The following is a 15,063-nucleotide window of genomic DNA, read 5'->3' as shown; positions in this document are numbered from 1 at the left end:
GGCGTGAGACCTGCTGCTGGGCAAAAATACTGTAAGGGCTTTAAACTCTGGAATGCATTATGCATCCTTCTCCCTCTGCCGCTCGCCATGCCAGCATTTGGATGGATGATGGATGTCAACTGTATGTGTGTGTGTGTGTGTTTGGGACAATAGCAGTTGTTGCAGTATCAGCATTATCTTCTGCAGGACAAAGCGCCTTCTGTTCCCTAACAACAGTAGACGCTGGGCGTTGGCACACTGTAAAAAATCTTTCAAGTCAATTATTCAAGTATTTTTACTATTTCATATAGAGGTCAAATGAAATACAATTATTAACTGATAGATGCCCGTTGTCAAATATTTGCATCAAAGCCCTTTTGCTTCAAATGCAGACAAAATGACTACCGGTTGATAATAGTCATAGATTGGCAACGTTTTGAATTAAATTGAATTTTAAAAATAATATTATTTTTTAAAACAAATTGTAATTTGTTATATTTTAAGGGAACTATTTGTTTGACTTTTCTGTTCATTTAGGACAAAATACAAATTATTACTATATTTTGAAATTATTTTTGGTTTGTTTTTTTTAATTTTAAATCTTTTGTCTGAAAGTCTGAAATCTTTTGATTTTATTTTTATTATTATGCTAATATATTTGTAAGGGAACTATTTAAATTTTCTAGTTTCAAAACTGAAATTTTTTCTGCAATTTTTCATGGCTGACTGAGAATACTGCAACATTTTGTTTGAAATTAAAGTGTGTGAAATTCTTTTTTTTTTATTTACTGGAGATTTTTTTTTAATTTACTGGAGAAAACTATAGGGAGTTATTTAAGTTTTGATTTAACTTTTAAGACATGGAAAATAAATATTTAAAATAATTATGTAAGCTCAATAAAAAAATCTTCACATTTAGGTTAGGTAAACGTGTTTTTTTTTTTTAACCATTGTTGCCTGTCGCTGATTTGTTTCATACCTAAATTGTTATCCATTTTATGTTACGTACTCAAAATTTCTACGAAATTTAGCACTGACTTAAAAGCAAATCACTCCCTTTTTTTAGGGGTTATTAGAATAAAATTCCGACGTCAAGGATTTAAGCGCTGTGTGATCTGCTCACTGAAGTCATAAGACTCTACCGTCTGTGCTTTAGTAAGCAGCAGATGTATGAAACTAATCTAGTGGAGGGGTCCCCCTTGCGCCCCCTCACATAATCTGCTAAGTGTGTGTGTGTGTGTGTGCACCCGAACTCCCGCTTTAGTCCGGATTTATCCGTCAGACCCCACCCAAACAACGCGAGCGGCTAAAAGAGGCGGGTCCGAAAGTTGAGAGGCCTCACGTGCGCCACGCACACAACAGATCCTACTAGCGGTGATGACATCGTTGATGGGGAGGCGCTCACGTGTGAGTGACCAAAGAAAGCAGCGTTCTTGCATTGCGGGAGGCGTAAGAGACTCACCTCCACCTCGCAGGTGAAGTCGGAGCCATCCAGGAGGGTGACGTGACACACCACCAGCTTCATCTTGCTCTTCCTCACCAAGCGCAACGGCGACTGGAAAATGGAGGTCTGGCCTTGGCCTCCGTCCGCCCGCTCCTTCGCCTCCTCGGCTCCTTCGCCCGAAGCTTTGGCGCCCTCGAGGCTTTTCTCCTCGACTTTTTCTTCGCCGGCAGGCTGAAAAACGAGAGGAGGGGGAAAGCGGTGGGAAAAGCCTCCGGAGAGCTTCCTCCTCGCGTGTGTTTCTGGAAAAGAGCGGGCGGCTCTTTTTGGCCGGCCGACCGAGGGGCTGATGTCACAGGGTGGGCCTGGGTGGCTCTTTGTGACCACTAGACGGAACGCTCATCATAAGGGGGGGGGGGGGGGGGGGGGGGGGGGGGGGGGGGGCTGAGCAACAAATAAGCCTGGATGACTTTGAACAGTTAATTTACATCTAAAAAAAACAAATAGTAATCCTGGTCTGTGGTCAATTACAGAAAAGGATTAAAGCCAGTGAAGAAAAAAAAAGGTTGGCGGGATTCACACTATTATCTCAGAATTCCATTTTGGGAATTCACATTTTAAAGTCAGGATTCTGAGACGAATTTTAAATTCTGTCAACCTGTATATTTATATTTAAAATTATGAATTTATTCTCAGAATTCACCTCATAAAGTCAAAATTCCGAGATAAAAGTGGAAAATGTTGACTTCTTTAAATTGACTTCTAGTGAGAAATCTGCCCTGGCTTTTCAAGGTCTGAATTTTAACAGTCTTTAAAGTCAGGATTCTCTTTACTTACAGAATTCACATTTTAAATTACAGTTCAGATAATCCTGAGAATAAGGTAAAAATTCTGAGAGGAGTGACAATTGAGATGCCTCACTTCAAAGTCAAAGTAATTTCAGAAGTCTTGACAATAAAGTCAGAATTTGGACTTTAAAGTGAGAATTCTGAAATGAAGTCAGAAATCCGACTTCATGCTCCAAATCTCTAAAATAATCCTTTAAAGTTGAAATCCAGAATTCTAGGAAGTCAGAATTGGTGAGAACTCTGGCTTTATTTTCAGAATTCTCACTTTATAGTTGGAATTACAATTTAATTTTCAAAATCCTCACTTAAAAGTCAGATGAGAATTCTGACCACTCTAAATTCTAACCTTAAGTTCAACATTCTGACATTATTCGCGAAGTCTCTTAGAAATGAGAATTCTGCCTTTCTTCAAAATTACAAGTATAATTTCACAATTTTGACTTCAAAGTGAAACTTCTCACGTTAATGTCAGAATGAATTTGTTTTTGGAATCTCTGCAAAGTGAGAATTCTGAAATTAAAAAGTAAAAGTTCGGAATAATTTCAGAATCCTGGAATTAGAAACCCCGGCTTTAAAGTAAAAACTCACTATTCTGAAAATAATCTAAATTCTGACAAAAGTGAGACTCCCGCCAACATTTTTTTTCATTCAACGTCACTTGGCCCTAATCCTCTCCCATAAATTCACCAACACCTCCGCAGAACAAAATTGCTGGCCGACGGTTGTTATGACACCTTCCCCTCCTTTATTATCTCGGCAGTGGTTTCGCTTGCGGTTTTTACTGCGTGGGCTGCTGCGAACTGCGAGCCCGGCGCAGAAATAATTACCAGCGCTTAAACCCACAGACGTGTTTATTTTTCTTCACTTTTTATTTTGTAAAGTAGATCATCCGCGTTAATCGCCGAGCCGTTAAACAGATTTGAAAACCTTTCGACGCGCAGCCAAACTAAACAAAGCCCAAAAAGTGCCAGTTGTCGTATTTAGCGCGTGTTAAATGCACTTTTTGGAGCATAACATGTTAGGCGAGCGAGAGGAAGTGCGAGGAAGTGCATCAAACCACACTTAGTAAACAAAGCCAATGTGGTGCAGCCCTTGACTAGCGGCCATTGAACCTAGCAACATGCTTCAGGCACTACGTCTACGCCCTAATCTGGGATTTTAATGATTTATTTGACATCATATTGTGAGAAAAAAAAAACCCTTCCAAAGAAGCCAATGCTCACATCTTCCCAAACTCTTTCTTGAAAGCCTTGCAGCTATGAGTGATGTTTTTAAAACATCCAGACTTCCAATCATGAGGCAGCGTAATGAAGCTCGGCTCCCGCAGGGTGAGGAGAGGCGGAGTTTGACAACGCTATAATATATATAAAAAAAAAAAAAAAAAAGAACAGAATTGGATTATATCTGTTTACATACTAAAGCTTCAATATTAGCATTCGTATACAGGACGTCATCTAATTGATTTTGCTTTTTTTTTTTAATTTTGAAATCTGGGTCTCATGTAAACGCATAGACTCATTCAACTGAAAAGTAACCGTCCGCCAACGGTCCCAAATGGATTGTAAAAGTTTTATTAGCTCTTGGCCAGATGCTATCGTGAGGACAAGACATATGGAGCATTCAAATGCAGTCGGATATCTGAAAATCATCTTGAATAAAAGGCCTTCGATGGATTAAACATTAGTAACTGCAATACTACTACTAAAACTAATTTCGTTTATTTAAAAAAAAAAACGATGCTTCATGTACTTGAGATAAACCTGTTAAAAAACTGCTCCAATAAGATAGAAAATTGCTCCTCATATTAGGGCAATTATTCACAGAACTGCTCTGCAAAAGAAAAAAATGAAATGCGTCATATTTTGTCCAACTATTGTTGTTGCCAAGTTTTTTTTTTAAAGTATTACTTCATCAAGTCTCTTCTCATGTTTCATCCTAAAAATATATAAAAGCATGTATTATAAGAATTTATATAAGCATGTATTATCATCGCTGATATCAGATTCATATCAGAAATTACTCTTAAGGGCTTTCTGCAAGTTTTACCTGCGTGTCCGCGCTGGCGTTAGAATGGGACTCGGCTTCCTTTTCTTCGATTTGCTCCCCCGCCGGACCGAGCGCCTCCTTCTCCTCTGCTTCCTCTGCGTGCCCGTTCACTTCCGGGACCTCCTCCTGAGCGCTTGCGGGCTTCTCCGGCGACGGCGCCTCCTTGCTCGGGGAAGTCTAGGGAAAATTCGAAGGTCAGAAGATGGAGGACGGCGCGGAACACGCCGGCATGTACCTGGCTTGGAGACTTCTGCTTCTTAAACCATGTCGGCAGGTAGCGCGATATCCCCTTGCCCTCTTTCTCCTTCTCCTTCTCCGCCTCCCCCTCGGCGGCGGCCGCTTCCTGGCTCTCGGCGGCGGCCTTCTCCGATTGGTCGAGCCGGGCGGCCGCTGACTTCTCCGCTTTCTCCTTCACCTCCGTCTCCGAGCCTGCCTCTGTTGTCATGGCGACACGGCACGACCTGCCCAGGGCAGAACGCGGCGTGAGGACGGATCGCAGTTCAAAATAATAATGATTATGATGGTACAGCAAAGGGATTCATTGAGTCTTTGGTGAAGAGACAACACTTGTGTTAAAATGCCAAAGACGTATTATCACGTCTTTACAGATTCCAGACATTCAATCCCCAGGTAGTCATTAGGGTAAGGGAGGGTCTCAAAATAGTTTTCCGTACAAATAAATGAATAAATAAACAACTTGGGATACAACATCTTTGATTATTTATATAAGTATGCTGGTCTCTCACCTATATTATCAAGAAAAAATAAAATAAAAAGTCAAAGGCTCCTGCTGTTATTATGTTTAGTTGCTATAGTTAGTAGGTCACACCACTGAGAGTTTTTGGTATCAACATAAATTTTTCACAGTGCACCATCTCAGATTTTAATTTGCAGAATAATCATTTATAAATGAGCCCCATGCCGGGTTTTTTTTTTTTTTTAACTGAGTCAGTTTGTCTGAAAAATGGGATAAAAGAAACTCAAAAGTACAGGATTTGGGTTTGTTAAGAAGGAAAACTCAACCTTTGGCTCACATCACACCCATTTACACACAAATTCAGAATTGTTGCATAACCCGCACACTGCCAAAAGTGGGAAGAATTCCTGAAAATTGAACTTTGCGTCACTGGATTTTTTTTGACCTCGCAGCTGTGGCTAACACACACACACTGTATACAACATAACACAATTGGAGAGTAGTATCTTAAAGGGGAATTCAACCCAAAACTTTATTATGTTTTTGTGGAATATGAATTATGCAGAAATCCATCTAAGGGGATGTTAATTTTGTCAGTAGCAGTAATCTGAAAATGACATCACAGTTGCTCACGACCAATTATTGAGTTAGGTCATTCATGAATGAATGCCATTTATTGTCGAGAAACAATAGTTTCCACCTGTGCATATATGAAGAAAAAAAAACAACAACAAATGTAAAACCCAATCCATAAAAGGGTACTGCATGTGACGTTTTCAAGCAGAGCTCTGATTGGTTGTCACCTGAGCAACTGTGGTCATTTTTTTCCCCACAGTAAGAAGCAACATGGCCTCCCTATGTGATAGTCAAAAAAAAGAAACGGGTGGTGATACTTCTAAATTTATGTTCCACAATTTGAACACATTCAATCCCAAAGACGTATTTTTACGTCATTACAAAGTCCAGACATTCAACCCCAGGTACTAATCGTATTTAATATTAGGATGAAGGGGGGTCTGGAAATAGCAGCCCAGTAAAAATGAATCTTTGGACGTCTATAGCCGTCAATGGCAGTGAACGAGTCGAAAAAAAATACTGCCCAAAGTCTGACCCAGGAGCGGATAATTCCCTACCAGGGACAGAACCCTGGAATGTCACGGAGGGGACTTGCACTGCATTATTATGCGTGTGCGTGACAATGTGTGCAAACAAACGGCTTCGGGCCGAGGATTAAAGCATGATTCATTTCCGATTAAACCATGGTCAGCATCACCCGCCGTCCTTTCGAAGCGTTCTAAATCTCAAGCCGCTCGTCCTTCGCAGGCGCGCGTACTCTCGTTTGTCGTCACCTTGCGGCCATTTTGACTGTCTTTTTTCCTGCCGGCGCGGCAACGTCAACGTAGGAGGGAGGACGCGGGAATAAAAATAGAACAGGTCTCCTTTCGCATGGTTGGCCAATGAGCGAGGGAAAAATGGATGGATGGATGGATGGAGAAGGGAGGTGTATGTACTACGTAAGTGCGTTTCCAAACGAGCTGTAGATAAGGAGGCCAGAAGTTAAATATTAATGACGATGTGCTGAACAAGACAGTTAACAGTTTCGGTTTATGGGGATTTTGAAACATAATCGTTTTGCATTCTTTTTTCAATTTCAATATTATTAAGATGCATTTTTTCCGTGGACCCCTCCCATGTACTTTTCAACAAACACAAGCAGTAATTTAACATTTTTACCTCGTATTCCTTTTGCATTTTTAAACCGATTCTCACCTTTCACAATCTAAGTTGATGCCATAACAGGAACAGCACATGTTTCTTTTCTAATTATGGACAAATAAATTATAACTTGAAGAAACTTATTGCTAAATTGAGTTATAGTGACTCATCTGCAGTTTTAATCTAATGTTCTTTAAAGGCGTGACAGCAGTTTGGTTTTCAAATTAAGAGCAAAATTAATTGGAACACGAAGCACCGCATTTCTAAATTGTGTTATTGCGACTCACTTGCAAAATGTATGAAATGTATTTTGTCAAGTTTTAATCCAATTCTTTTTAATACAGTGACAGGGACAGCAGAGTTTTTGAGCTTTTTCAAATTAAGAGTAAATTAATTGTTGCTAAATTGTGTAATGGTGCAAAAAATTGTCTTTATTTTGTTGTGTTTTATTTGGAAGTGCATTGTCAAAAGCAACAAGATTTTCCAGCATAGGAGCCAGGAATAAAACCGATGATATTACATGATCTAGCTTCTGAAGTTGCCGTATAAAATCTTCCTAGCCGTACCGCTACATATCTAGTCCCAAAGTTTAATAAATCAGACACCGGTGGCAAATGATACAATGTTTAAGTGTTTTTTTTTTCTTCAACAGACAAATGTTTTGTGGTAGTGAGGCTTTGCTGAAAAAGTATTTCACAGGTGGTCATCATACCAAAATTGGGAGCATTAGTTATCAGTACTGAATCCATGTTGAAATGTTAAATGCCCGTCCCTTGTTCCAACTGCTTTGAAAAATGTTTTTCTAACATTTTAATGTTAGAAGTCTGAGGTCCTTATTCTGCTCACCCTTAATTTTGTCCCTCAACTTCCTCTCTCTCAGGGTGCCTCTTTTTTTTTTTTTTTTTTTCGCAGTTGCACTCGTAATGTGCTCACAATTCCCTCTCTTCCAGGCAGGCTCTCTTTTCAGTCCAAGTCCAATGGTTCCCTGGCACTATCTTGCCCCCCCTTTCCGGGTTCACTCATCTTCCCACAGTCTGTACAAACAATGGCGCTGACACCATTACCAACAAAATATAGTATACTACTCATTTTATATATAGTGTTTATACACAACATGATTCATTCAAAATAATTCAGAAATTACTTGAATTCTTAGAATGTCCTCTTCCGTTGTCATTGTGTAATATTACAATAAGATAATTACAAATGTTTGCTTTTGCTTTGGAAAACACTTAGCAACGTTGTTGCTTATTTTCTCACGTCAGATACACAAGTTATCAGGGATGTTCAATACCACTTTTTTCAGACCGATCCTCGCATGAGTACGCAATACCAATAACTGATACCAACAGTACTTTTGATACATAAAATTTCTTGGGGGGAAAAAAAAAGACAAATTTAAAGCCAGTTTCATATAACAATTTTCAATTATAAAAAAATATCTTTTGTTTTGGAATAATCTGATTAATCCATCAATCAATTAAATTGAACGAATCACCGATTATTAAAACAATCGAATTCGCAGCAATACCTGTATGCCGATTCAGAATTGCAAAACATTTGTCCTAAAAAAATAACACATTTTTCAACAGCGATGATGAACATCTTCATAATTTTTCAGTTGGGAAAAAGACAAATTATTTGCATGAATTAAAAGAACTTTTTTTGTATGGACGTCCTCAGAACTGCATTCAGAGCTTCAAGGTAACGCAAGCGGCATGACGAAATCACCACAATTTAAGGAGAAAACATCCTAGGAAAAGCGCTGTCGTCCTAAGGCAAGTCCTTACCTACTGTTGCTTTTCTTTTCCCTTGCGAGTTCCTTTCCCGTGCTCCTTTCAGCCTCTTGCTTTTCCAACCCACTTCTTTTTTGGCTCTCTTTCCAAAAGCTCTTCTTATTCCTTTCTAACAATATTCCCCCTTCACTTTGGTCTCTCTCCCACCTACAAAGCTGTCAGTGCCATTTTCCTCTCCCTTATCCCGACGGCTCTCCCGCCGAGCTGAGCGCCTGCCTCCCGCGGGACTTTCACCCGCGGAAACCAGGCCAGAAGATGACGAGCGAGAGAGAGAGAGAGAGAGAGAAAGTGCCAGATAGGAGGCGAGTTGGAGAGAGGCGGAAAGGGGGAGAGAGGGTGAGAGAGAAGAGAGCATGTCTGCTAATGGACTTTCACTGCAGCGTGCAACGTCGGCTGAGCCGAGGCACATACTGTATTTTTACTACATTTGGAACAATTACTCTCATTCCCCAAACACGTGTAAAGGATGCAGCCTAATTCCGGGGTCAAATCTTGCTATTTTCTATCTTACAGTGTATAAGGGGCACCATAGAAAACATAATAACATGGAAAAGACCAGAATTTGACCCTAAAATTAAGGGTGCGTCCTTTAAACAGGTGCGTCTTGTATTTGGGGAAACATTCTGGACTCCTGAGGGACAAAAAAATGCATAAAGACGTTTTGGAAGTGAAAGAGTTAATGATCATGGGCGGTCTCATCAAAAACACAGGCTTTTGGCTAAAAAGAAGAGAAAAAAAGATCTTTTAGTGAAAGACACAATCAAAGCAAATCTGTTCATACATCAGAGTTATACAGGGTGACCCCAAAAAAACGGGCCCCAACTCTAATTAGGCCCCGTTTCTTAGTGTTTCGTCCGAATGAAATGAAACTTTGGTCATAACTAGTTTATTATATTCAACCCTGGTCAACCTGTACAAGAAAGAATTTTGACATGAACTTTTTGAAAGATTTGATTTTCGGGCCCTATCGCCCAGCCCTACTGTATGCCTGAAGAAACTGTCAAGTTTTCAAGCATGCTACAAATTAGTAGTGAATGAATTTTGTCAGGACTATAAAACTGCAATTCCAAGCCGTTATGGTTCCTCATGTCTCTCAGACAAGAACGTCAGGTCGCAAACAACTTACAGACCCGCCCACTCACACACTTCCAACTTTATGGCTGTCTGTCTGGATTTAAGGGGTCGTCGGCATGGCGATGACTTCCTGATCCTGTGATGTATCATTTTATGAGAGACTTAAGCCAGAGGGGGGCAGAGACAAAGACGTCAGTCAAGCCCGCTTTCATTTTTTTCCCCAATTATCTGTCTACACATGCGTGACAACGAGCAAGTCCAATAAAGACGTGCATAGAAAAAAAACGCCGACCCCGTTGCGTTCATGAGCGGGGCAGCGTCAGGGCAAAAGGAGGAGGGGTACCGGGGGGGGGAGGAAGACGTTGCTACGGCAACAGCATTCATGGACACCAAGCATAAATCCCCATGGAGACAAGAGATTACCGCAGCAAAAATAAAGATTATTGAGCAGGCGTACAAGTGACAAAAGAGATTATGGTCACGCCTAAACCTCCGTTTCAGATTTACGGCGAGTTGACGTTATGTGCTGGAATCTCCGGGAAGTGCTCCTTTTCAGCCTTTTTTTTTATGTTCCCTAACTTGTGGTCTGTCAACACTCAAATCCTTAACTCGTTCACTGCCATTGACGGCTATGGACGTCAACGATCCGTTTTTACGTAGATTTGTAACTGTATTAAAAGTTAATTGAACTTTGTTAAGATGGTGTGAAAACATGGCCGGTGCTGTCACACTGATCCTCAAACTGAGGATTACACAGGGGATAATCTGTGTGTGTTTCTGTCTGTCGGCGTGTCCATCAGTTCATCGTGGCCTCCATCTTACTGTCTGCCGCAGGCGCTGGTCCTCTTGTTCTTTTAAAATATTATCCATTCCGATTCAGAGGAAAAAAAAAAAACGCTGCGGAAGTCAATTTTGGTTTGAATTGTAATATTATTCACCACTATTGTCCGCCATTTGGCCGTGCGGTCATGACTCCGGAACGGATTAATTTCCTATGACGGGGTCATCTGTATCTTTTTGAGTTAAGAGCAAATGAAATGGAACGTGGCGTCTTATTGCTAAATTGTATTATAGAGACTAGCTTCAACTCATGTAGGAGAAAATCTCTCTTTGGCTGCCTGAGCGCAAATAATGGCAGGGGCTCATATGTGCTATTGTCGATCACTAAATTCTCCCATTCAGCGATTAGTGAGGTGAGGCGCGAGCAGTCTGTGAGAACGTGCGAGCGAGCGGGGCTGGGCGGAACCCGGGGGGGGGGGGAGATGGGAGCCAGTTGGCCATGCGTGCCAAAACGACCGAAGAACAAATACGAGCCGCCGGGCAAAACTCGTGATGAAAGTGCAAACAGCTGACACGCTTGGGAGACTTGAGTCGGGAGGGAGTGGGTGTGGCGTCGCTATGGAGATCTACATCCCATAGAGGGTGGTGGCAACAGGTGCCAAACAACGGACTTGGCTGGAGAACAGAGAAGGGAAACGAGATATGGGTGGAGAGAAGACCGTACTCCGTTTTAAGATGAAACTGAAAGCTTCTAAATGAACTGCTGCCCCCATGCTAACATTTTGAACCGGCACCTTCAGTGCAGGAAAAAGCCACATTTTCATGGTGCTCATCTCTCAAAATCCACATTCCTTACAAAGGGAAAGAAATATAGAAAGAAAAAATACATTAATTTCAAAGTATACTTCTACACAAAACTAGCAAACTAGCATTGCAAACAGTATTTTTTAATTACTCTTGTACATTTTGACTTCATAAAAAAATGATTTTTCATTTTAGTCTTACTTTTACAAATCAAGTTCACCTTTGCCATTTCTGCAATCTAATCAATTTTTAGAGACAGCTATTTTGTATTTTGTAATGTGTTACTCAAGCATCTGATAGCAATAATTCATTTAAGAGCTGTAATTGCAGTACCATGAAATCCTGAAACGGCACAAATTTTGCCCATGTTTTCCATGGCAAGTCTCAATATTCAAATATGAATAATAAAGCAGCAGACAAACAATCTTATAATCACCATCGATATAGCCAGTGCACATTTAAATCAGCAGACAATATTAGCACTTGTCTTGCATCGCTCCCTACCAAGTGGCCTTTAAAAGCACAATGAGGGCTGCATCTCAAGGTGCCCTCTGTTCAGTCCCTCTCTGTGAGAATGTGACCCGATGCTGATTAATCTGTTTTTAACCATGTTTGGACCCCGGCCAAAGCCGCAGGCCCACTCTCCTTTTTTTTTTTTTTTTCCTGGTTTCTATCATTGCTTTCAGTCAAACACTTACTGGTGGAAGTCAGTTTTCTTTCTTCTAAAGTGTGATGTTGTTGGGCTTAATAGAGCTATTCAATGAGCAAACAATCACACCCTACTAATCCTTGAGGTTTCAAATGAAAAAAAAAAAACACTTAAAAGGATAGACTTTGCTTTTGCCATGGAGCTGAACTTTCCTCCTTTGCCCCATTTCTACCCACATGTTTGTTATATCTCCATCACTTTACGCCTCTTCTGCAGTTCCCGCGGCGGCCGAAAAAAGATGAACATTGCATTACGCCGTCCTTTCATCCGCATCTCCTTGATCTTCTCCTGTACGACTTTGATTCCCGCCGCGCTCGCCGGCGCGGAACGCTTTGTAGGGCCGCCAAGCGGTCACGGCCCACGTCGGAGAGGAAAGTGTTTACTTGCCATTTCCATGTATGAAAGCAACAAGGCAGAAAGGCTTTACTTTTCAAGATTTGATTGTGCTAGATATTAACCCATTCACTTCCTTAATAGTGGCGGGGCACGCAAAATGCATCCATCCATCGTCTTGACTGCTCATCCTCACGAGGCTCGCGACTGATGGTGGAGACTATTCCAACAGCGTGAATACAAGGCCAAAAACACATGTTTTACTGACATTAACCCCTAGGGGAAATTTTGACCCAGCTACAAACATTAGAATGTAAATAAATATGCGATTAAAAAACCTAAATTTATTGCCAAAATAATCGCCATTATTCATTTACCGTAATAATCGATCAGTTTCAAAATACACAGTAGCAGCCAATGGAAAGGAAGTTTCACCAATTGACATTGACTTGAAGGGCCATTCCTATCATAACAGGATGCGCAAACATGTCATAAGGACCCCTAGCCTCAAAATGAACAGGAAGTCATCCATTTTGCTGTTATGCAGCCATGTTTGATGCCTTTCAGGTCTCGTATTTCGCAGCTATTGATTTCATCAAAATGAGACACACTCGAAGCAGACATTCAAGACATTGAATGTGGGTGGAACATGTCATTTGAAAAAAAAGTCACTCAAAGCTGGATGCGACAAAGTTAGTTGATGCGTTCCCGTTGAATCCACGGGATTAGAGTAAAAACTCACACACACATGCATAACACACCAGGGATGTTCCCATAGCCTTTTCCGAACGGTTAAGCAATATCTGTCACTCTGTCCTTCACTCTCACTCAAATTCGTTCTCACTTCCTGTTCACTCTGATGTCCATGCCTATACTATTTCCATCCTCCAGACGTCTCAAAAATCTCACCTTCCCGATAGGCGCTACCGTTAGCCAAACGAGAAACCTAATGTATGCCAAGGTACCATATATTGGTCATCGCTACAGTGTATCTCTGTAACATAATACAAAAAATGTTACTTGTTTCAAGCCGAAGCTCCTTTTAATGAGTGGAGGAATTTCTCGAGAGAGCAACCAATTAAGGCCTCTCATTAGTGAGTGGGACAGAGCTGCCACTGTTCTGGACATGGCGCAGACAGTTATAGATTAACTATACACACACACTGGATGAGGCTTGTGAAGCCAGAAGCATTCACTGCCGCTTTACCGTTATTTTCAACACTTTTTCTGCTTGTGAATGACACAAATAACATCTGAAACAGTACACGTATTAATTTTTGATGTATTACTAGCCACACATGCTTCACTTGTGTCACATCGTCTCCTCTTGTATGGACAAATGCATATTGATGGGCTGAAGGCCAGTTTGCATTTAAACTAGCATGGCAAGACACCAGGCTACTTTCTGTTCTGTTGCTTAGAAACCTCGTTCCTATCTTGCGGTTGGCACCTTGAAAACAAAGTGCAGTGTCCAAGTCCCTTTAATTTCAGGCGTTGGACAAAAAAGGTGATGATTATGTGTTTGGAAAAGAGTTAGTCTCGGGATTGAGCTTTCAAACTGGGTTATGGTCATTGTTCCTGTTAAGACAAACCAAAAAAGTAAAGCAATAAAGCGAGAGCCTTGAAGCACGTCTTTATAAAATACTTATACTTCCTCAATGAAAGTTTCGCAACATCCTTTCTTGTCTTAATGTGCTGTGAAGTCTTTTCCTTTTCAAGAGAAGAACGCACACAAGCTAGGTAATGCAGGACTACATTTCCCAGGTTCTCTCGCGATCAAACACGTTCAACAAGACGAATAACCGTTTAAAAAAAGACCCAATAACTCTAAAAAACTGCTCATAAATGCTTAGCAGTGACAAAGCATCAAAGCTGAGTTTACAAACGTAAAATCATCAATAGCGATTCACTATTTACGGTTTTCCCAGAGAGCGGGACGGATGAATGGTCCCCACAGCGGCGGATGTTTGACGACGTTAGCGAGGGACCGTAACACAACCTACATTATAATAGCCTAATAAAACAGGAAAATCGAGTTTAAAAAATGGCTTATAACGCAAATGTTACGACAACGTGACCATGAAATGTTCCTGTCGATGCATGGGAACGCACGCTCTTCCATGTGGGATTACGTAGTTTAGATGACCACGATAAAAAAAAGAAGAAAGCCCCCACCCCCCAAAAAATAAACACTCAACATCACATATAATTCTTAAGCATAAGGAAATGTTACTAAAAGCAAGTAGCGTACCTACAGACGAGACCGTTTCATTGAGTCGACGTTGACTCATCACGTGATTTAAACGTTATCAAAAAAACACAATACCTGTTTTTCAAAATTCCAGATGAAATATATGTAGCAGGTCCCAATCAGTGGGCGTATTCCCCCTTGAAAAATTAATTCCTGTATCGAATACCTCCTGCATACAAAAATCGACGAGTCCTCACTGAAAATCTGGCTCAGGCTCAGAAGCAAGGCGTGTCAATCATCCTCAAGTTCCGCCCAATACAGTCAAAAAAACGACTCGTTTCACTTAGGCATTGGTCGAAGGGGATTACTGTATTGAGGTCTGCAACATGATTGGCCAGTCGTGTTGGAGGGAGCGTTCATCGCGGATGTGGAGTTGTGAATGTGGTGCTCTTGCACCCTCTAACGAAAATGATTTGTCCCTACAACGTGTTGACGTTACAGTATTGCGCAACATAGCTGAACCTCGGGTTACGGCGCAATTCCGTTCCTATGACACCCTTAATCCTTGTTGACATGATGAAAGGGCAGCGAATGGGGATGTTTGGAGATAGCGAATGTTAACAATTCTTACCATAACATAACACATTGG

The 15,063-nt window shown here is 41.0% G+C and overlaps 1 protein-coding gene across 11 annotated transcripts in view; it reads right to left on the bottom strand.

Annotated features, from left to right (window-relative positions):
- epb41l2 (erythrocyte membrane protein band 4.1-like 2) overlaps nt 1-14,702 on the bottom strand; it is a 35,411-nt gene extending 20,709 nt beyond the window's left edge. For 10 of the 11 annotated variants that reach the window (XM_088402821.1, XM_088402813.1, XM_088402811.1 and 7 more), the window contains exons 1-4: nt 14,550-14,702; nt 4,550-4,775; nt 4,315-4,491; nt 1,442-1,654 (exon numbers count right to left, since the gene is read on the bottom strand). In XM_088402821.1, the coding sequence (XP_088258947.1) occupies nt 1,442-1,654; nt 4,315-4,491; nt 4,550-4,759 (600 nt within the window). In that variant the 5' untranslated portion in view covers nt 4,760-4,775; nt 14,550-14,702. Of the gene's footprint in view, nt 1-1,441; nt 1,655-4,314; nt 4,492-4,549; nt 4,776-8,517; nt 8,759-14,549 lie in introns of those variants that run through there. The other variant, XM_088402812.1, reaches the window with a different exon arrangement.
- Between the last annotated feature and the right edge of the window lie 361 nt (nt 14,703-15,063).

The sequence above is a fragment of the Hippichthys cyanospilos genome, chromosome 20 (genome assembly GCF_059441005.1).
Source record: "Hippichthys cyanospilos isolate Australia breed blue-spotted pipefish chromosome 20, RoL_Hcya_1.0, whole genome shotgun sequence".
Lineage (NCBI taxonomy): Eukaryota > Metazoa > Chordata > Actinopteri > Syngnathiformes > Syngnathidae > Hippichthys > Hippichthys cyanospilos.
This window is presented reverse-complemented; position numbering and strand designations above follow the sequence as displayed.